The sequence below is a fragment of the Oratosquilla oratoria genome, chromosome 44 (genome assembly GCF_046742065.1).
Source record: "Oratosquilla oratoria isolate Oo_2021 chromosome 44, ASM4674206v1, whole genome shotgun sequence".
In the NCBI taxonomy this organism is placed as follows: Eukaryota; Metazoa; Arthropoda; class Malacostraca; order Stomatopoda; family Squillidae; genus Oratosquilla; species Oratosquilla oratoria.
Genome location: NC_134820.1, coordinates 23,416,212 through 23,439,999, shown reverse-complemented (window position 1 = coordinate 23,439,999; position 23,788 = coordinate 23,416,212). Strand labels below are relative to the sequence as shown.

Sequence of the window (23,788 nt, the reverse complement as noted above, 5' to 3'; positions counted from 1 at the left end):
AACATAATCAGCCTACCCACGAACGTAAGGTATCAGCTTCCCGATAGTTTGATATTCGTTTTCAAACAAAAAAATATATGTATATAATTCTGCTGTGCAAAGAATATCCCATAGATAATATTTCTTCAGGATAGCCAGACTTAGGTATAAATCCTCATAATAAAAAGAATAAATACAGAGAGGGTCATTCATTCAAGCACAGTTTTCTCGCCTGAATACAATCGCCTAGCAGCAGCTAAAATAAATACATTCGACATCAACAATAAAAAGGATAGAAGCAAATTAATAATTCCTCATCTGAAAGTATCTGGCATCGATGGAGGAGTTCGTCATAAACTCAAGAGATAGATGGCGCTACTGTTTTACGTCACATTTTAGTGCCTGGCAAAGGATCACCTGTTTCCTATCTTAAATCGTACTTTACAGTCTATGGCCAACAGGTGCGACCGTCGTATGCCGACAGGAATCTGCTGGAGTGGGAGTGTGACTGAAAGCAGTTTTCACGTAGTAGCGGTGTCGGTTGGTGAGGGACGTGGACACTAAAAACAGTGTTATGGATTTAAAGTGGAACCAAGCGTGTAGAGCAGAGTAAGCCCCATGGAATACAGACAACAACAAATGGGAATATGTGCTACATAAGGTTAGGAATGAAGTGAATCGATGTTTTCGAGTGTTAGTGTACTAGGTAACGGTCAGTAACAGCCGCTGTCTGCAGTAACGGATACTACGCCCTCTCTTCAGGTCCTGACTTCTCGGGAGCTTGGACATACGTAAACATTTCCATCATAATGTCGTCTTCTTCATCTTCATTCCATTGGAATTTTACCTCAAAGCTGTCCTTTGTTTGAGACGAGCTGTACGATACTTTGCGTGGACATTCGTTGGCCAGACTGATGTTTTGAGTACTTTTGAGATGTGTGTGCACAGGTGTGCAATTAGTTATTCAGGTTGAGAGGTCAGTGGGACCGCAGATGGCATTGCTTAACGTTGGAAAAGAAATATGTATATTATTCTCGTATATGAAGGCCATTCAAGTGATGCACGTAGGTTTGAGACGTTCGGTAGATGCAAAGAACTGTAGAGGGTCTGTACTTGCTTGTGGAGGCTTATGAGTTCTTGCCTGTGTCAACTGTATTCCAGGTCAGAGGTGGATCTTTGTGTCGTATGCTCACTCTACTTTTGTTATGGTATTATTTTTTTCATACCTTTATGTGAAAAATGTCATTATGCTGAGTACACAGACCTTAAACATAGCCTGATGACCTACTCAGCTACTGTCTAGTTTACATTGTTTTAGGTAAAGTTGCTATTTTTTTTTTTACTGTAGGTTACTGCAGAATACTGGAAAGTTACATATTAGGGCAAGCATTTATTTAGAGATGCTGCACATCCCAATGACTACTTTATTTTTTGGAAAGTTCTTTTTATAACAAGCTTGACCTTATTCTTTATTCCACTGCAATTGAGGCACTTCCACTCCACCCCTCATAGCAAATAGTGGTATTATTAAGGTTGTGCATGCATATGCAATGTATCAATACAAAATTGAATATTAAATTTGTAAATCAAAATACATCAATGTAATGTGTTTTTCTTGGCAGAAATCAATAACAATCCTATTGAAAGTAAATATGCTACCAAACAGAGCTGTGACAAGTTTCCAGACACCATGTTTGCGTTGTCTGTCCAGTACCATCAATGTCAGTTTGACAGGAGTGGGTACTGAGGCCTGAAATATGCCCTCAATACCTCCACCAGTACCCCACACACTACATTTATTTTAAATAGTGTTACAGAGTTGAGCTTCATGCTTTTCATGAAGCAATAAATGGTTGTACACCCCCCCCAGTCCAATCAAATGCCAAAACCAGCTGTCAACATCCCTGATGACGACCCTGATGGCCTGTACCATTACAGGTAACGTATTACTAAATGCAGGTTAGGTTAGAACAAAAAAATTTACCATACGTTAATTTCTTTGCCTTCTGCATCTGTCAAAACAAACATGGCATTTGGTAGCACTTGTCCCGGCTCTGTTTGGAAGTGTATCGCTTTTAGCAAAGTTTTGTTATTTATTTCCACCAAGAACATTCTATTTTATGTTGATGTATTATAAATTACAAAATTAATATTTTTTCAAATGCTATATCCTTTAGATGTGCCCTTCATTAAATTTACCCAAATAGTAATGATAATTGTTGCTTCAGATTTCACCATGTGGAAAATCTGCAGCCTTATGGCACCTGGCAATGGTCCTAAGGTCTTCCCACAGATCTCAAGGAAGAAACATAAGACTGCTCTGCAAGTTGTATTAGTGTGGGAGGGTTTTTATTTCACCAGCTGAAAGTAGGGGGAGAGCAGTTGCTGGTTTTCAGATATCCTTATTTGAAAAGATGTAAGACATACAAGTAAAGCTAGTAAGGAGAGATCTTGGGTTTAGTCTTGAGACTGTGTTTACCCCTCAGGGCTGCACCTCCCAATGGAGGCAAAAGGATTGGCATGTTTTGAAAATGGATATCATTGCTATCCACCTTGCAGAACCTCCACAAGCAGCTAACTGGCGTTGGTTCCTTGTATAGAAAACTTGATAACAGATTCTTTTTAGTTTGCAGTTATTATTATTGGGGCCAGCCTATTTGTGGTTATTTTTCTTTGGAGAAAAGTTTCATTAATCAATATACTTGCCTGTGGCGGCTTGTATGTGTCAGTTGCATTTCAGGGTAGAGGTAGGTCATGTTTCCTTTGTTTACTCTACATCTGTAATGGTGTTTTTCCATAGCCTGATAACCTAGTGAGTCTAGGTTATATTGTCCTAGGTAAAGTTGCTACTTTTTTCCACACTTGTTCATTTTCTTTCCTGCAAGGATCTAAGGCAATTTTTGAAAGTATAAAACCTTCTGCATATTTGCTTGTTGTTATCTCTGATCTCTGGCATAAGTGTTTTTCTTGGAATTGGCCTTTTATCTTACAATTTTCAATCTAATTTTGTTTTTTAGACCCCCACCCCCTCCATCAAAATCAACTATCAAGTAAACTTGGAAAGAGTTCAATGTTTTAAAAAGATATATGTTGCCTAGGTCTGATGCAGGAAACCCTTGGTTTCCTAGTAACCAGCAACAGCCACCAGACAAGTTCTTAGTCATTCAAGGAGGAAATATTTGTTGTCTAGGAATAGTTAGTGTGGGGCAGTGTGTTTGGGAAAATAAATTGGAGAGAATTTAAATTCTAAGATGAATAGCGTATTTGAGATACTTTTAAATTGTATAAAAAAAAATAAAGGACTGGTTTATCCATACATTTCTGGAAAAAAATGGAAAGAAGATAAAAAAGATGGAGAATGGAAGGGAGCATTATATCAAGGAAAGAGTACATCATATCTTGTAATGAATAAAAATAATAAGAGGAAAAAGTTGTAGAGAAGTTAAGTAAACAATAGTAAAGGTAGAAAAAATAAATTTGATTCATTAATGATTAACTGAAGTACAGAGCAAGAATCACAAAGTTGAAAGTGTAGAACAATGTATGAAAATGCCATAATACTTGCAGAAGTATTGGACAGTAAGTTCATGTTTATCAAGAAGAGCTACTTTAACCACTTGGTATGATAATGCCTATGTAGGTGTCGTGAGGTGCGAGTGGGTACATAAGGACACCAGCATCGGCATCTTGTTTGTATTATTATTTTTATTTATTTATTTATTTATTTTTATTCATTTATTTATTTATTTATTATTTTTTTTTTTTGTGGGTGTGCATTTATTATTATTCAAAATAAAAGAGAATGAGTAATACATCAGACTTTAAGGGGAATAGTGTGATGCATCATACATATGGCAGCCAATGCTGTGTGCAAGAATTTAACTTGTACTGAAGTGATAAAGGGGAATGAAGGTATTTCTAGAAATTGGGTTGTATGACAAAAGTAGAGGTACAAGAGGTGCAAAAACTACAGGAGTCGCTGAATGTGAAGAAAGCTCTGGGACTGGACAGGATCTTAAATCGGATAGCTGGGAACAACCAGTGGACAAAATAAACAAACTTTGCATGATCATTAAGGGAAATGAAAGTGACAGGTACTTGGAAACTGGCCAATATTGCACCAGTTATGAAAGTGGTGACAAGAAAGTTCCTCATAATTATACAGCTGTGTTTTTGACCAGTGTAGTAAATAAAACATGTGAATTGTTACAGATGGCCAAGTATTTAGAAGTAAAATTTCTCTCCCTCTTACCTTCTCTCTCTTTTCCTTTCACCACCACCTCCTCTCTCTCTCTCCCTCTGTCTCTCTTTCTCTTTCTCCTTCCTCTATCTCTCTTTCTCCTTCCTCTCTCTCTCTCTCTCTCTCTCTCTCTCTCTCTCTTCCTTCCTCTTTCTCTTTCTCCTTCCTCTCTCTCTCTTGCTTTCTCCTTCCTCTCTCTCTCTCTTTCTCCTTCCTCTCTCTCTTTCTCCTTCCTCTCTCTCTCTCTTTCTCCTTCCTCTCTCTCTCTCTTTCTCCTTCCTCTCTCTCTCTCTTTCTCCTTCCTCTCTCTCTCTCTTTCTCCTTCCTCTCTCTCTCTCTTTCTCCTTCCTCTCTCTCTTTTTCCTTCCTCTCTCTCTTTTTCCTTCCTCTCTCTCTTTTTCCTTCCTCTCTCTCTATTTCCTTCCTCTCTGTTTTTTCCTTCCTCTCTCTCTCTCTTTTTTCCTTCCTCTCTCTCTCTTTCTCCTTCCTCTCTCTCTCTCTCTTTCTCCTTCCTCTCTCTCTCTTTCTCCTTCCTCTCTCTCTCTTTCTCCTTCCTCTCTCTCTCTTTCTCCTTCCTCTCTCTCTCTTTCTCCTCCCTCTCTCTCTCACTTTCTCCTTCTCTCACTTTCTCCTCTCTCTTTCTCCTTCCTCTCTCTCTTTCTCCTTCCTCTCTCTCTTTCTCCTTCCTCTCTCTCTTTCTCTCTCTCTCTCTCTCTTTCTCCTTCCTCTCTCTCTCTCTTTCTCCTTCCTCTCTCTCTTTCTCTTTCCCCTCTCTCTTTCTTTCTCTTTCCTCTCTTTCCCCTCTCTCTTTCTTTCTCTTTCCTCTCTCTTTCTCCTTCCTCTCTCTCTCTTTTTCCTTCCTCTCTTTCTCCTTCCTCTCTCTCTTTCTCCTTCCTCTCTCTCTCTCTTTATCCTTCCTTTCTCTCTCTTTCTCCTTCCTCTCTTTCTCCTCCCTCTCTCTCTCTTTCTCCTCCCTCTCTCTCTCTCACTTTCTCCTCCCTCTCTCTCTCTCACTTTCTCCTTCCTCTCCTTCTCTCTCTCTTTCTCCTTCCTCTCTGTCTTTCTCTCTCTCTTTCTCCTTCCTCTCTCTCTCTTTATCCTTCCTCTCTCTCTCTCTCTTTCTCCTTCCTCTCTCTCTCTCTCTTTCTCCTTCCTCTCTCTCTCTTTCTCTTTCCTCTCTCTTTCTCTTTCACCTCTCTCTTTCTTTCTCTTTCCTCTCTCTCTTTCTCTTTCCTCTCTCTTTCTCCTTCCTCTCTCTCTCTCTCTTTCTCCTTCCTCTCTCTCCTTCCTCTCTCTCTTTCTCCCTCTCTCTCTCTTTCTCCTTCCTCTCTCTCTCTTTCTCCTTCCTCTCTCTCTCTTTCTCCTTCCTCTCTCTTTCTCCTTCCTCTCTCTCTCTTTCTCCTTCCTCTCTCTCTCTTTCTCCTTCCTCTCTCTCTCTTTCTCCTTCCTCTCTCTTTCTCCCTCCTCTCTCTCTTTCTCCCTCTCTTTCTCCCTCTCTCTCTTTCTCCCTCCTCTCTTTCTCCTTCCTCTCTCTCTCTCTCCTTACTCTCTCTCTCTCTTTCTCTTCCTCTCTCTTTCTCCTTCCTCTCTCTCTCTCTTTCTCCTTCCTTTCTCTCTCTCTCTCCTTCCTCTCTCTCTCTTTCTCTCTCTCTCTCTCTTTCTCTTTCCTCTCTCTCTTTCTCCTTCCTCTCTCTCTCCTTCTCCTTCCTCTCTCTCTCTCTCCTTCCTCTCTCTCTTTCTCCTTCCTTTCTCTCTCTCTCTCTCTCTCCTTCCTCTCTCTCTCTTTCTCCTTCCTCTCTCTCTCTTTCTCCTTCCTCTCTCTCTTTCTCCTTCCTCTCTCTCTTTCTCCTTCCTCTCTCTATCTCTCTCTCCTTCTCTTTCCTCTCTCTCTTTCTCCCTCCTCTCTCTCTCTCTCTCTTTCTCCCTCCTCTCTCTCTCTCTTTCTCCCTCCTCTCTCTCTCTTTCTCCCTCCTCTCTCTCTCTTTCTCCCTCCTCTCTCTCTCTTTCTCCCTCCTCTCTCTCTCTTTCTCCCTCCTCTCTCTCTCTCTTTCTCCTTATTTATTGACTGTGCAGGTTTTATGCCATAATTGATTTAGGGACTTTAGTGACACCCAAATAAATCAATTACAGGGTTGGAGATTAATCTACACACAGAAAAATGCTGATTACAGTTAACTTTGCTGTCCCTCCTTTCTGCTGTTGTACATAATTCTCTTTTAACTGCCTCTGTAACAACCTCTATTTGTTATGATATTGTCCAGAATGATAGTTTTGTTGTTTGTGACAAAATACAATATCTCTTCCAAGTTGAATTCTTGGAATATTGAGATTGGTTTTATTGGTGAGTATAGTTTGTGGGTTAGGGCATTATTACTTGCGATGGAGGTCAAGATGATGATGATTCAAATCCTGCTCGGGGCAAGTTGAACTAAGTGCATGGTTCATTAAATTCCATGCAACAAAGTCCACTGTAGGGGACACTGTGCTAGCCTCCTGGTAGGTGGGAGTTTGTAATATTAAACCAAATCAATTAAATAATATTTTATTTACTCTAATATGGATCCACCATGTGTGTTCTGACTGTGTTGAATTATTGAGGTTTGGCTATGATTTTTAACATGTGATATGGGGTTGTTCTTTGTAACATAGGTGGAATTTTAGAACGAAATAATGATATTAAGTGGGGATCATATATATTTTATTAAGAGTACAGCTTGTTTTGGATTCTGGGTTTGGTACCAGTAGTAGTATTTTAATATTTTTTGTATAGCTAAAAAAAATTTTTTTTCCCCAGGAAACTTGATGTAGATGTAAAATGATTATGGCAACTGGTGGCACCAGTTTGGTGAATCCTGCTCGTGCTGGTGTGGCAGGTAATGGCACAATGGTACAAGCCGTGAACCTCGCATACTTGCACCACAACAGTACAAGATATGCTGCACTAAAGCCTTCCAAGCCCAGTTCCCCTGTTCCCCAACAAGCAAGATTTATGATTTAAAAGTGGCATCTTTCAAATCAAAGTAACAAATAAGGAAACTTTCGAAGCACTTTTCACTATATTCTAATAACTACTGAATACAGTACCAGCAACTATGGATCATTCAGAATTAATCAGCGAGATGGCTTACATCGAAAAGCTGTCAACACAAGAACGACTCAAACTTGCCCGACGTCGCCGGATGCAACAGATGAAAAAATGGCAGCAGAGAGAAAAAGAGCTGGCAGCATCCAAGCGTGATAAAACTGCTATGAATGAGGCACAGAAGAGAAGAAGGGAAAATGGAAAATGTGTGTCATTTATCTGGAGTGTCATGCTCCTGGAAGCTGCAGCTCGCAATGATATTGATGAAGGTAGGGATTCCTTTTTGAGTTTCTGGACTTGAAATACACCACACAAAGGCACAGCATGAAAATTAGATTTTTAAGTTGTATAAGGAGATCTACCTAGGTCTCAATATTTCTCAAATGTAATATATCCACTCACTTTAGTACAGTTCAACAGATATGATGTGGTTGTGTGTGTGTGTGTTTTCTATTTTTATTCTTATTATTATTTATTTATCATTTTTTTTTTTACCTAATTATAGTATACAAGAAGGGAGTAATACCCATGGAGTCCCATCTCCTCCCCAATTTTATCATACCGAGCCTCAAATTCATGTATGGTTCTAACTTTGTTCATATCCTTAATTTCCAGTTATAGCTGTATCACCCAAGTCATTCCAAATATTTACACATCTGTATGGAATGTGTGTGTGTATACACACATGTACAGGCTTTAGGTACATTGGTACAGTTTTTGACCACTAATTCAACGATCTGAGGTTAAGTCCTGCCCATGACTTAAATTTTTTCGATTCGGGGCGAGGGCCCAAAAATCAGGTCAGTACTTTAGATGAAATGTATAACAATCTAACTGATCTAATCATTAATGCACAAAACACATTTATCCCCCTAAAGTCAATACGGAAAAACAGTAATACTCCCAAATGGATGACGGACAGATTGAAACATGAGATCGGAATTAAAAGAGGACTTTACGTAAAAATAAAAAACGGGGAATCACACCTTAGATCAAGATATAACGAAATGGCAAAGCTGGTTAAAAGGAATACACGTTCAGCAAAACGTAATTATGAAATCAAGGTTGCCAGTCAAGCAAAATCCAACCCAAAGGGTTTCTTTCACCTCTATAGAACAAAAAATAAAGAAAGAATAGGACCAATTAAAAACGATGAAAATGTCATGATAGAATCGGAAGAAAAAATGAGTGAGGAGTTTAACAATTATTTTCTATCGGTGTTTACTAATGAGAGGTTAGATGAAGTACCTGACTGCGATCCGATTTTCAGAGGGGATGAAGAAAATAGCCTAACTAATATCAGCATTAGTAAAGAAGAAGTTATCAAGCAGATTGACAGACGCTACAAAATCTCCGGGTCCGGACGAAATTTTTCCAAGAATGCTTAAAGAGTGTAAATTTGAAATCTGCGACCAGTTAACTGAAATATTCAATAAATCGGTAGACACTGGTTCTGTTCCAACTGCTTGGAGGCAGGCAAACGTTGTTCCTGTTTTTAAGAAGGGAGATAGATCGACCATAGGCAACTACAGGTAAACGTCGACTTACGATGGCATTAGGTTTCGATAGATCCATCGTAAGACGATTTCATCGTAAGTCGATCACTGTACCTAGCCTACCTGTATATTAACCACCAGAGATACTGAATATAGCCTATTAAACATGTACAGTAGTTAATTTAATTATTTTTATCCTTTTTACCATATTCAAACACTATAATATGTATTTTCAGTACGGGACTTAAATCTCGCGGGCAGCAGCCAATGCCAGCCGTACGACGTGTCGTAATAATACTCGCATCATAAAATATAGTCACCGCTTATATCGATCGTTCTCTCTTTCACCCGCGAATTTTGAAAACCACAGAGAATGGGATTCAGGGCACATTTGAGAGAATGTAAAAACACAGGGGCGACTACAATAAATATAATCAAGACGTCGAAATGGCAGCGTCGCGAATCCACTTGCTCCTCATGACGCCTACGTGTGCGGCACCGTATGGAAGGGGTTAAATATATCATATCGTCGTCATCGTAAAGTCGAACAATCGTAAGTCGCGGCCATCGTAAGTCGACGTTTACCTGTACAGGCCAATCAGTTTGACATCGGTTATAGGAAAAATGCTTGAATCAATAATAGTAAATAGACTCAGAGAACACAATGAAGGGCATAATTTAATTCGTGATTCACAACATGGTTTCTCCAAAGGTAAGTCATGTGTGACTAATCTTCTATCCTTTTACACTAAGGTATATAAGGCGTCAGACAACAATGAAAATTACGATGTTATTTACCTTGACTTTAGCAAAACGTTCGACAAAGTGCCACACCAGAGACTACTAAATAAAATCAAAGCCCATGGCATAGGAGGAAAAGTGTTAGAATGGATTAGAGCTTGGATTAGTAACAGAAAACAGCGGGTCACCATAAATGGAATAAAATCTAGGTGGGGCAATGTTACTAGTGGGGTCCCCCAGGGCTCGGTTTTGGGTCCCTTGTTGTTCATTATGTATATAAACGACTTAGACGACGGGTTAAATAGTGATGTTAGTAAGTTTGCGGACGACACTAAAATAGGACGCCTAATTAGGTCAGGAGAAAACGCCCAGATTCTGCAGGATGATCTTAATAAACTGTTTACATGGTCGGTGAAATGGCAAATGAACTTCAATATCTCTAAGTGTAGCGTGTTAAACGTAGGGCTACACAACCCCGAAAATAGATACAACTTAGATAACACCTTTTTAGAAAAATCTGAGTGCAAGAGGGACTTGGGAGTTCTGGTGAGTCCGGACCTTAAAACCAGGAAGCAGTGCATTAGCGCCAGAAATAAAGCAAACAGAGCATTAGGCTTCATTGCTAGGACGGTAACGAATAGAAGTGCAGAGGTAATTATTAAACTCTATCTAGCGATAGTTAGACCCATCCTTGACTATGCGGTACAGTTTTGGTCTCCGTCCTACAGAATGGACATAAATTCACTAGAATCAGTACCGAGAAGAATGACCAAAATGATACAAGGACTCGGAAATTTGCCTTATGAAGAGAGGCTTAGGCACCTACACTTACACTCTCTGGAAAGACGCAGAGTGCGGGGTGATCTAATAGAAGTGTTCAAGTGTTCAAGGGTGATGCAAACAAGGTCATCATAATAAAACAACAGGGCAGGACTCGCAGTAATGGGTATAAATTGGACAAATTTAGATTTAAGAAGGAAATAGGCAAGAATTGGTTTACAAATAGGGTGGTCGATAAATGGAATAAACTTAGTAACCACGTAGTAAGCGCTGATACTATCAGTTGTTTTAAAAAACGATTAGACAACTTTATGGATGGGGACGACAGGTGGTGATGGATACGGAGCTGCCTAGTGTAGGCCTTATGGTCTTTTGTAGTCTCCTTTATTTCTTATGTTCTTATAACAGCATTATGAGCTGATACTCCAACTCTTGTGAGCAAGGAGTAGGTTTACTTTGGTCTTTGGATCATGTGTTGGACACGTGATCGACAGCTATTTCCCTCCCAGAAGAGAGCTTAGAGCTCGTATGACCGATCTATGGGTAATGCTTTGACCTTACATGCACACACACACACACCCCAACTCCCCGCCACGAGAGTTGGAGTAATGACTCGAAGCGCAGCGATACTGAAATTATTTTCAGCCCTGGGCAGAATTCAAACCCCGGACTGCCGTAGTGACAGTCTGGGACTCTAACAACCGTGTCACCGTGTGTATGTTTACCCAATTGTAATATACAGGAAAGGAGCAATGCTTTTTGGATCCCATCTCTTCTTCTCCAATTTGATTATACCCAGCCTCAATTCATGTAGCTACAGTTTTAAGTTAATCTATATCTGATTTCCAATTATGTTTAGATTTGAATTCATATATTGTTCCAGGTTGGACTATGTCAACTTTTAAGCTATTCCAAGTATTCATGCACCAATGTGGAAAACTGTATTTCTTCATATATTTAGACATGTGGTCTTTCTTAATTTGTTCCCATAACCACTTAATACCCTCCCATCCTTAATCAAGAAATGTCTTCTGTCAATGCAATCTATCTCCAGTAGTGACCTAAACACTGTATGTACACTGATGTGTAGATAATGAGAATTTTGTAAGAGAACAAGATTAGGGTAACATTGCATTTTGTAGATACTGTATTCAGTATTTTGGACCTAACAGTTTTTGTTATCCTTCAGTGAGTATGCTGTTGGAAAATAAAGTAGATCCAGATTCGACCAATGAAGATGGACTTACAGCGCTACACCAGTGTTGCATTGATGACTCTGAAGAGATGATGCGCCTGCTTGTGAGGCACGGAGCCAACATTAATGCAAAAGACTCCGAGCGATGGACTCCTTTGCATGCCGCTGCCACTTGTGGACATCTCCATCTTGCCAAATTCCTTACTGACAAGTAAAATAATCTATATTTGTTTTCAGTTTTATTTTTAGGGATGAACGTAACTTGTGTGTGATCGAAAGTATTTGTAAAACAAGTTTATGAAGTCAAGCTATGTGATTAGAATCTTTGAAATGTTTGGGAGTACATAACTGTATCATAATCTTTGAATTGTTGACATGAAGTTACAAAAGTAAGGATAAATATAGTGGATACTTCTTAACAAATTAAATAGTTGGAATTAAATGCAGTGAAATTAGATATGCATTGAACAGTGAACGGGAATTAAATGCAGTGAAATTAGATATGCATTGAACAGTGAACGAGTGAAGTAGATTGGAAGTAAAACAAGAACCATCAACATATGTGAAAGAGGAAGTAGGTTTTTGTGAAACTGGGGAATTTAGGAAATGTTATGCCCTGGGGAAGACACTTTGGACTATTGTTTGTGTTGTATTGCTATGAGACTGTTTATATGTTGCTGACTTAAAGTAGGAGGAGGGTGATAATTGATGGTTGTCAGTTCTGCATGTGCGAAAAGGTGTAAGAAATACAGTTGAAGTTGATAGTACCAGTCCAGAGACCGAGTGTCAACCCCTCAGGGCTGCACTATCTGATGGAGGTGAAGGGAGTTAATGGGTTTTGAAAATGGGTAGCTCCACTTTCTGTCTTGCAGAACTACCACAAACAAGTACCTGTCATTGATCCCAGAAGTTAGAGGAAGAGGTGATGGTAATTAGAACAATTGTCAGAGCACAGTGTTATGCTAATGCTGAGGTATTCCTTTCAGTGGTGCTGACCTCTTGGCAGTTAATGCTGATGGCAACATGCCATATGATATATGTGAGGATGATGCCACACTAGACTACATTGAGGGCGAGATGGCGAAACGTGGCGTTACACAGCAGTTGATTGACGATACTCGAGCTGCTACAGAGAATACTATGCTTACTGACCTGCAGAATACCAAAGCCCAGGGTCTCTCCCTCATGACCAGAGATGAGCATGGGGCAACACCAGTAAGTTTGCTTCATTGATAAGGGTTTTTTCAATACCTATTATGATTAAACAGTCTGGACTTTGTCCAGAGACAGTGTAACCTTTTTTGGTACTGTCCTGAAAAGTGACCTGATCCATAGTATTTCATGTTTCTGTGAGCACATTGGTGCACTATACATACATTTCCATGTATAAAGACATGTACAACCTAAATTCTTTCTGTACAGCTACATATTGCTGCAGCAAATGGATATATGCGTGTAGTAGAGTTCCTGCTAAGTCATGGTGTACCCACTGAAGTGCGAGATTTGGATGACTGGACACCACTTCATGCAGCTGCATGCTGGGGTCATGTAAGTACTTGTTTATTATTTTATTATTAATATGATTTTTTTTTTTTTTTTTTTTTTTTTTTTTTTTTTTGCATCTGACCTAGATATGGATCAAAAGGTCTCCTGTCGGCATGCTCCGCCTTTGTAATCCTTTGTAATCCTTTGTTTCCACTGAAGTCTAAGCCATCAAATTTCTTGGTCTTCAACACTATAGACCAAATGTTCATCTAATCTCAAAATTGTGTCATTGGATTGAACAGAATCTAAGTATTAAGGACATAAAGGATGGTAGTGAGTTGGAAGTAAGTCTAAAAGGAGAGAGGCTGGAGGAAGTGGATAGCTTTAGGTATTTGGGGTTGTATGTGGCAGGAAAGGGAGGAATGGAGGTGGAGGTAAATTGTAGATTGAGAGAAACAAGTAAATGCCTTGGGGAATTAAAAAGTGTTATGAGAAATAGGCATCTGGGAATGAATGAATGAAGGGGTTATTGTGCCAATGTTATGGGGCCAGAGATATTGTGTTGTTGTCTATGGATTGTTAGTGTATGGTATTGTAGGATGAGGTGTTCAGTGTCCTCTATGTGGCAGTTGCATCTAGGAGAGTTTGATTTTGTTGTCAGGCCTATTCTGTGTTGATACTGTTTTAATGCTGCATTGTGTCCTTAACACAAGTGTGCCAGTGTGGTTCTTCTCTTGAGAGTGATTCTTCTGTGGTACTGATGTCTAAGGGGTTGTTGTTGGTGGAGTATTGAGTTTGGTGGGCTGGGTGTGGATGTATTTTATGGAACTGTGGTAGTTGCGGTATATAGTAGAGTTGAGAAATGGGAGGGCTTTTGGGCAGTAGCTGGCTGTAGAGGAGCCTCAAGTTTCTGGGGACAGAAATCAGGGGTAGCAGTGGGAAATTGCATAAAGTAATTTGTTTCTTTTTTGAATTGCAGCCCGATGTTCTGGAAACGTTAGTCCACCATGGGGCTAACCTGCAGTCCCGAACTAAGAACCATGAAACTCCATATGGTAAGGACAAAGAGTTTTTAGGTATCTAGAATACATACATACACCAAAAGATTTTTTTCACCCTTATAAGGGAGGTAGCCAAAAAACAAAGGCATAAAAACCACTCCCACCCATCCCTATCACACTCCACTCCCCTCCACCCTCTTCCCTCACTCTTATCTTGGCACCTCCTGGATGACGGGTCATCCCTGCATCTTGTCCATTGCCCTGGGTCAGAAGCAGTGTAATAGAAAGGGGAAAATGTTGGTGTGTGTAAACCATTTTGCCTCAACATCAAACTCTTAAGAACCACATTTCTGTACTGAGGAGGTGTGGCATTTACCCCTTTCTATTCTAGACACCTTATTTGATGTTTGGTTATGGAAGTCAGCTTACCCATGGAAGAAACATAGATTACATTGATTAAATACAGTTCACACATGATATGATTGGGACAAGTCGTGCAGTATTTTTATATTCTGAAACATCTCCACTCATAGAGAAATGTTATATTTTCTCTTCCTTTTTCTTATAGATGGCCAGTTTGCTTAAAGTTTATTTTTTCCTCTACTAGATATTTGTGAAGATGCAGAGTTACGTGAGCGGATTCTACAACTCATCAATGAACAAGAGACCAAGCGCTTGCAAGATCAGCATCGAAGGGCAAGTATTTACCTAGTTGTATTTTGCGGGAAGGGGAGCTACGCTCGTGGTGTCCCGCCTTTGTATCTCACAGTGTCTAGTTTGCTTTTAAACTCATGAATGGTTTTTGCGCACACTATTTCCTTGTCCAGTTTGTTCCAAGTGTCTACCACTCTATGTGGAAAACTGTTTTTCTTCAGATCTCTTCTGTAGCTGTGTTTTTTTATTTTCTTTCCATGTCCTCATGTGCCTCTCCTGTCCCAGTTTAACAAGTCCTCTCTATCAAGTATTTCTGTGCCTTTCATGATTCTGTAGATGGTCAGTAGGTCGCCTCTCTATTATATACGTGTTGTTCTTAACCCCTAGAATATGGTGACGCCTACATAGGTGTCATGAGGAGCAAGTGGGTATACCAGGATACAAAATAAATATAATCAGGATGCCGATGCTAGTATACTGGTATACCCACTTGCGCCTCATGACGCCTATCTAGGTGTCACCACAGAATACTGGGGTCACTCGAGTGACTCCAGTATTCTGTGAACAGTCTTGATCACATTTTCTGTGGTTATAAATATTCAGGGTGAAAGAGAATGAGTATAACAGCTGTAACTATATTTTATAACACATGAGTCATCATTGTACATCAGGCAACCCAATGTGCAAGCAAATATTTGACTCGTATTGAAGAGGTTAATGAACAAGTCTTAAGATATCCTACTCAAAAGATCATACAGTCTTTTCAAAACTGAATGTGAAGCTTGTGATGATATAGATGTTACTGAAACAATGGACCAACAGATTGCCTGCCAATGGTGGACCAGCAATCAGTAATAATTGTTGTGGAAAACCTACAGTCCCACAGTGACTGATAATGGTCCTGAGGCCCTTTACACAACCCTGACACAGTTCCACCTTCACCCCAAACCATTCATTCTCTATTCCCTATTTTAACACAAGCTATGTAACTTGTGTAAAAACTTTTGACTGCCCTCAGCATCCTTCCTCTCACTCCAAACATCTGCAACAAATTCCACAATATCTTCCAATCAACTGTGTCATATGCCTTCTCAAAATCCATAAAATCCAAAGACATCATGCCTTTTGTCAAAGAGGAGACTGTATGGAGCAGAGACTTTGAATTTAAGAAAGGCAGAAATGAAGAGCCTGAATGTGGTTGAGATGGAAGTGTTAAAGTAGCATTACCCAGTGTTCTGAATACTTGGTAATTTGATGTTCTTATACAACAGGTGCGCAGGGCTCATTCAAACACGAGAACACAGTCAGTGCGAAGGACATCAATCCGTGAGAAAACCTTGACACCCAAAAAGGAAGCCCAGGAAGAGGCAAGGATACGAATGCAAATGGAGACCAATAAGAATGTTCTGGTAAGTTAGATATCTTTAATTCAACTTGTACATTGTATGTATAGAGGAGATGGGTTGGAGGTAAATTGTAGAGTGAAGGGAGCCAGTAAACGTCATGGGGAGAATGAAGAGTATCATGAGCAATGGGAATCAAGGGATGGATTCAACAAGAATATTATTTGAAGGAATCAATGGACGGATGCAAAGAGAAGATTATTTGAATGGGTTGATTGTGCCTGCAACACTGTAGGGGACGGAGACTTTGAATTTAAAGGAGGCAGAAAGGAGAAATTTAGATTAGCTTGAGAAGTAGGGTAGGGGTTATGAGTATGGATAGTGAAAAATTGGGAGAGCAGGGTGGAAAGGGAGCTGGCAGGAAGGGTTGGTGAAAGAATAGTGGTTGTGAATAAATGATAAATGGATGTGGCCTGAAGTCTTCTCAGTAGATTCTGGAGTAGATAAAGGGAGAGAGTCCCTTTGTAATGAGGTGGAAAGGGTAAACCAGCTTGAGGTATCAGACCCTGCTGTGGAGGTGCTGTTTCTTTTCTGCATAGCTTGTCCTGAGCCGTGGATAAGGGTCATGATCTAAGATGAAAAGATCAACAAATGGAAGTGGGATGGGTGATATGTGGGTGTATGCCTTGGCTGGGCCACTCCTCTTTAAAGAGGAAAGGTCCTTCATGTATACAGATTTATGTAGGTATTGTTCCTTTTTCTTCTTTAGGAAGAGTCGTCTGCAACTGTTGGTGAGGAAAAGGCAGAGGCTGAAAATGAAGTAGCAGAGGCAGAGATTGTCAACAGTGATGGAAAAAAGGCTCCTGCTCTCATCACACAATCGCCACCAAATGTGTAAGCCTATCTCTTTCCCCTTCTCTCCCTCCCTCCTTCCCCTTTTCCCACTCTTTTTCCTTCCCTCTCTCTCCCTCACCTTCCCCTTTTCCTTTCCTCCCTCCCCCTTCCCTTTTTCCTCTCCCCTTTCCCTTTCCCTCCCAATCAGATGAAGGTTTATTTGGGTATTGGTGATCCAGATTTTACCAAGAAAGAGAACGTGTTTGATTAAAGTTTGTATGTACTTTTCCTATAAGAAATCCCGTTCATAACCTTGAATTTTATTTTTACAGTCCTGAGACTTGTATGGACATTGAAGAGGAGAAACAGGATCGTGGTCGGGAAAAGAATGAGTTCATCTGTGAGACCACCATAATGGAAGAAGAGGAAGTGAAACGTTTGGTCCTTGTTGGTAAGAAAACAGCAACATTTATTTATTCTAATATTATCAAAGATTTTAGGAGCTGTCAAGAGTTTTTACAAGAGTAGTAAGCGTGTGTCAGGATAAGAAATGGAGAGTGAGTGATTTGAGGTAAAGGTGGGACTTCATCAGAGATTTGTTATGTCACCTTGGCTATTCAATTTGTACATGGATGGGGTGGTGCAAGAGGTAAATGCAAGGGTGGTGGGTCAGGGATTGGAGATGGTTAAAGAAAATGGAGAAAAGTGGGAGATAAACCAGCTGTTGCTTGTGGATGACACTGCGCTTATGGCAGGATCAGAGGAGGGATTTAAGAAGTTAGTGACAGAGTTTGGGAAAGTGTGTGAAAGAAGGAAGTTGAAGATAAATGTAGGTAAAAGTAAGGTGATGAGATGTACAAGGGGAGAAAGTGGCAGCAGACTGGAAGTGAGTATTAAGAAAGAGAGACTGGAGGAAGTGGATAGTCTTAGGTACTTGGGTGCAAACGTGGCAGGAAAGGGAGGAGTGGAGGTGGAGGTAGAAAGTAGATTGAAAGAAGCAAGTAAATGCCTTGGTGGATTAAAAAGTGTAATGAGAAATAGACATTTGGGCATGGATGCTAAGAGGAGGTTATATAAAGGAGTGATTGTGCTGACAGCACTGTATGGGGCAGAAATATGGAATATAAGAAAGGAAGAGAGAAGGAGTTTGAATGTGTCTGAGAAGTATGATAGGGGTTACTAGGCTGGATAGAGTGAGAAATGAGGAGGTGAAGAGTAGAATGGGGATGGAAAGGGAGCTGGGAGATAGGGTGGATGAAAGAGTATTGGGATGGTTTGGACATATGGAAAGAATGAGTAAAGAAAGACTAGTAAAAGAGGTGTGGAAGGAGTGAACATGAGAGTGAGACCTAGGATGAGATGGATGGATGGGGGTAAAAGGGGCTTTGGGGAAGAGTCTGGTGAGGAAAGACGGGAGAGGACGGAAGACGGGTGAATGGAGAATGGTTGTGTATGGATGATGATGTCATCCATGAGGTGGAATGGGTGGGGGTAGAGGGAGTATGTGTGAGAAAAATTTGACTCTGGCCAAAGAGATTTCTCCCCATATTCTCCTTTTCTGCATGAGGGGATGGAGAAGGGGGGGTTACCGATTTGATGAAGTGGCCTTGCTGTGGATGTGCTGTGTCTTGCAACACTGCTTCTGACCTAGGGCAGTGGACAAGATGCAGGGATGACCCATCATCCAGGAGGTGCCAAGATGAGAGGGAGGAAAGTGGGTGGAGGGGGTTGGAGTGTGATGGGGATGTAATGGATGGGAGTGGTTTTTGTGCCTTTGTTTTTTGGCTACCTCCCTTGTAAGGGGGGCGGGGGAATCTGGGATATGTATGTGTGGGATTTTTGGCTACCTCCCTTGTAAGGGGGAAAAAGCCATTGGTATATGTATGTATTATCAAAAAGTGCATAGATGGTGTGGGAAAGAATGAGGAAAAGCTAGCAGAAAATGTGGAAAACAATTGAATGGAGTGAACTTGAGAGAAAAATAAAAAATTAAGTGAATGGATGGGGTAAAGGGGGGCAATGGATGCAAGAAGCATGTCTTAGTAAGGAGTGCAAAAAATAAGAGTAAATGGAGAGTGGTTGTAAATGGATGAAGAAGATCTAAGACAGTGACAGAGTTCAGGAGGGTAGGTGAGAGAATGTTAAAGGTAAATGCGAGTAAAAGTAAGATTACAAGATGTACAAGGGGTGAGGGTGATAATTAGTTCAGTGTAATTGGCTAAAAGAAGTGGATAATTATAAGTATTTAGGGACACCACTACCAGCTCCACCACCAAATCCACCAACTCAGTGATAAATTATGCTTGTCCTGCATGGGGTCCTAATCTCATAAAGAGACACCACACATAGATCTAGAGTCATATACAGGCTGTACGAATACAACACCTATAGACCATCAACACCATGAAATGAGTCTCCAAAGTCAAAGATCACCTTGACATAAGAGGCACACAAACACTTGCTGCAGCCTCCACAAACACAGCCCACCCATGACACTACATGGCAGAACACCCACACAAGCCAAGAAATGTCAAAGCAACATCCAAATACCTATATCAGACATAGATACTCTCTTCTCTTCCTCCACAACCACCAGACACCAGCCTCCAGATAGATAATCATATCATTCATTGTTCCGTCAACAAACTGAAAGAAATCACGTTGCTGCATGCCAAACTCTCTGAATCTTCTCTCCCACAAGAGGATAGAGTTCACCCGGCCAGACTGTGATGCAGCCACCATCCAGCCCTTCCAAGTTACCAGAAGAGGCTGGATGACAGCTTTACAGATAACTGTCCAGGATGTAACATTTCACCCCACACTATACAACACATTATTGAAGACTGCATTGTACACAGTCATGCATGTCAACAACACAATATACACTACAAGGGATTTGTGAGAAAACCTAGTTCCAAGAGTGACATTCTTCAGGGAGACAGGACTCTTTGGCCAGATAGTCTAAGGAAAAGGACAACAACAACTCCTCCAACTCTGCTACCATTATCGCCACCACTCTCATCTCCACTACTACAGTTACCTCCACTACCACTGCAGCTCATGTGTTGTTCATACATAAATAATTCTGGGGGCAATTGTCCTGCTTCCATATGGTATGTTAATGAATAACGTTTCCCATCACTACAGGACAATCCAAAACAAGAGAAACTTCATTCCCATCATCACCTAACACAGACCATGTGGTATGTGAGAATCAGCCCCCACCAGTACCACCTCGAGGAATCTCAAGTGATGGGACCTCTCCCGTAAGTGCTGAAGGAGCAAGTAAAATAGATATTCACGTAACGGTGACAGTCAATCCCTACACCCCTGGTACGCTTGCAGACTTGAAGAAGCAGCGTGCTATGAGCCGTGCATCGCAAAGTTCATATACATTAGCTCCAGCTTCTAGTACATATTCTTTGGCACCTTCAGAATGTGAAAGAGGAACAGAATTGAGTGCTTCATCAGTACGTGTAGACACGATAAACTTTGGCACGTCATCTCCAAGCAGGTTGCCTCGTAGATTTAGGGGTGACCCAGCAGAAATTATTGGAGGTGTTGACACTCATTCATGTTGCATTCTCATGTAAGCAAGTGCTACAGTTTGCTTTACTTTATCTTGTTAAGCAACAGTTGGTGCCTGCTGGTTTCTTTGTAATCATTTGTACACAAGACTCCTGCATTCATAAGGCACAAGCAGAGGTTGTGCTGCATTATTTTTTAGTACAAATGTAATATTTTCTCAGCCCCTGCAATGAATAAGATTTTTCTTTCTTTGTCCTGAATGTCTTGAGTCAGCATTTGTTTCTGAAGTATGGGAAATGCTGTATGATATATTACACTTATAGCATCTGTAGTGGAACACAGGATATTTGCTTCATAGAATCTTTTCTTGTACCTTGTTCAACTTAGGTTGAACATCTTACTCATTGAAACCAAGGCGTGCTTACCATAGCAAATGCTGATTACTAATCTGTGATTATTCAACATTCCAATATGTAGACCATGCATTGAACAATTAAGATAATCTAACACTAGATAACCTAGGTATTCTATAATGTATTTTGTCTTTGTGAATGAGCTCAAAGATTTCAAATGAGATGTTACAGATATCAAATGAGATGTTACATTTTGTTTTTGTTTATTTATTATTTGTGGTTCAAGTTTTCATTGCCAAGTTTGTAAAGTTATGGAATATATAGTTGTTTTAAAAAAAAAGATTGCCTTATTGGAGTATATTTTCCCACCATCACATAAAGCACACTTGTTAACAGATGAAATTGTTGAATATATTAAGATTTATTTGCATGTTAATTCATGTGTGAAAGGTTTAAGAGTCAAGAGTTTCACTGATGCAAATGCAAGTATGTATTTTTGCTAGGGCCACTTGTAGAAGTCTGGAGCTGTGGAAAGTTAACTATAGATTGAAGAGGGTATAACTTCTTCATTCATGCCTTTGTGTCAGTGCTCATGAAAAATGTGAAAGCTCAGGACAAAGTTGTGATGTTAGCAAAAACGTCAACATAACCATTAGTATGTAAACCTTTTAAGGTATGCAAGTATCTTATAAGCTGAGTAAAATTGTTTGACATTAACCAGAAGAAAATTATATTGGGAAATTGCTTCAAAGGGTTAATCAGAATTATGATTAACTTGTTAAGGCATAGCCTCCTTTGAGCAGATTGAATGATGGCCAGAACAAACTTGTTAAAATGAAATCTTTATAAGGTCTGATGTCTTTATGTATTGCTTCTTCATTTGGCATACAATCTCATGCCTACACTAATCTAGATTTTCCCTATTGAAAGTTATTCTAATGGCAAAGGAACTACTTCAGTGGGTTTAACCTGAAACCTTTTATTGTATAGTGGTAGTACTTAAAAGAAATTATAAACTAGGTGAATAATCATCTTCCAGTCAGTAACAGATCTGTTAATATGTAAGACCTTCATCTTCATTTAATTTAGCTTGCCTTTTCTCTTCTCAGTATTATTCATAGAAGCATCTTTTCATAAAAAAGGAGAGATTTGCCCATGTTTGGGGTGGAAAGTGGAGAAGGGGGAGAACATAAAGTTTGGAGATGTTGAGAGGAGGGCACTGGTTGGGAAATGGGTAATGATATAATGGGAAGAGGTTTTGTGTAAGTAAACAGTTGAAGGAACTTATAACAGGACTGCATTTTTTAACAAGAGCCTCGCCAAATCTACTGGATTGGTTGCTCAAATAAGAGGGTTGGAATTTAATAGGCCATGTACAATAATTTGATATTTTCAGTGATATCTTGTATTCTAGATTCATGTGGGAAGAGACTGACTATGGGATCATTATGCCAAAAAAAGCATCACTGTATTTTACATAGGCAGTGTTATGACAAATAATGTGTGTCATTTTGGGGAAATGGTATAAAAAGGATGACTGACCCACAGTGTGGAGGGTGATCACGTGAAGTTCCTGCAGTTGCACTCGCATCTCTCCGAATTGGAACATGCATACGACATCAGAGATATTGATATGTGATGGATATGTGTATAATTGAATCAGAATAAATTGTATGTATGAAATACAATGTTTTTACTCAAATCTTTTATTAGCATAGGTACCTTCTGACCCAGGGGACAGGATGCAGGGATGACCCGTCATCCAGGAGGTGCCAAGATGTGAGGGAGGGAGGAGGGTGGAATATGTAGGGGATGGAATGGGTGGGAGTGGTTTCTATGCCTTTTTCTTTTTGGCTACCCCCCGTATAAGGGGGAAAAACCCTTTGGTATACGTATGTATGTACCTTCTACAGTACTCCAGTGTAAAGCTAATTATCTAATATTACTAAAATATCTACTGCAAGAGTTCCCTTCCTTCCCCAGTTTTTCTTTTCAGTCCTTAAACCCTTCAAGGATCAACAGATGGCTGCATTATGCTTGTCCATATAGCAGGAAAATGGTATACAAGAACATGGAGGCCAGATTTAACACTTCCCTTTCTAACAAACCGTTATTCAAGGCCCAAACAACGTACAGACTTAACACCTACAGTCAATCGTAGGGGTGAGGTTTTCCCTACCCACTGTGAATCCCATTTCAAAGTCGTGTAACACTTCTGAAGAAGGAGGCAAGATCTTGGTGGGATTTGAAAGCAGGCTGAAGGAAAACCAGCTGCTCCCTTAACACCTTGCTACTGGATTGATTTCCATCCAGGAATTGATGCAGAGTATGACTGGAGGAGGGGTTCAATACACAGTGTGTATGCCCTTAGACATACACTTGTATGCACTTTGAATATGCATACACATAAAAGATTGTATACATATCCTACCTTGTTCGCCCTTTCTAATACTAACATTAATATCTATAAACAGTGTACTTATCAATATGTAATATATAAAAATTCAAAGGGGGGTGGGCTGACACTCCACCAGCTGACACAGTTCATGTCGGCCTAAGTGGCTGTAGAGTTGAAAGACCCTCAGATGTTTTCTGGGTCCCTCTCCTCAGAAATTCAATTGTGGGCCAATTCTGCAGATAATACTGGAGGGTGGCTTCTGGGCAGCAGCAGTCCTGATACCTTTCTTCTAAATGTGAATTTTGCTTTATTTGCCAAAAACAATGGTTCCCCAGTCCCAACCTGAAGAGTAGAGCCTCTACCTTAGGTGGGGAGCGAGGAGATCCAAGGGGTTCATAGTCGGTGACTGTCTTGTACAGCCTTGCTCTCTATGTCACCTCTGCCTCTAGTCTATGCTGGAGGAACCAGTGGATCTGGTCAAGAGTCCTGGTGCATAGTTGCAACTGATTTCTGTTGAGAGGGACGACAACATCGACCGTGGGTCTTTTGTTCATCACCTCTGCTGCCACATTGGCCAGCTCATTCCCTGGGACACCGACATGGCTCGGCACCCGGTTGAGCGTAACACTCCTGCCTTGCTGGTATACTTTCAGCAGGAGTGCTAGGATGGAGGTCAGTA

At 40.4% G+C, this 23,788-nt stretch overlaps 1 protein-coding gene across 1 annotated transcript; it reads left to right on the top strand.

The window, feature by feature from the left end:
- The first annotated feature begins 423 nt into the window (after window positions 1-423).
- On the top strand, window positions 424-22,399 carry LOC143022178 (protein phosphatase 1 regulatory subunit 16A-like). The gene is made up of 11 exons (XM_076180281.1): window positions 424-640; window positions 7,014-7,570; window positions 11,508-11,724; window positions 12,500-12,728; window positions 12,936-13,061; window positions 13,978-14,053; window positions 14,607-14,695; window positions 15,925-16,062; window positions 16,766-16,890; window positions 17,163-17,281; window positions 19,978-22,399. Exons 2-11 carry the CDS (start codon window positions 7,312-7,314, stop codon window positions 20,421-20,423), a joined length of 1,824 nt encoding a protein of 607 aa, XP_076036396.1. The 5' UTR covers window positions 424-640; window positions 7,014-7,311; the 3' UTR covers window positions 20,424-22,399.
- Window positions 22,400-23,788: the final 1,389 nt, after the last annotated feature.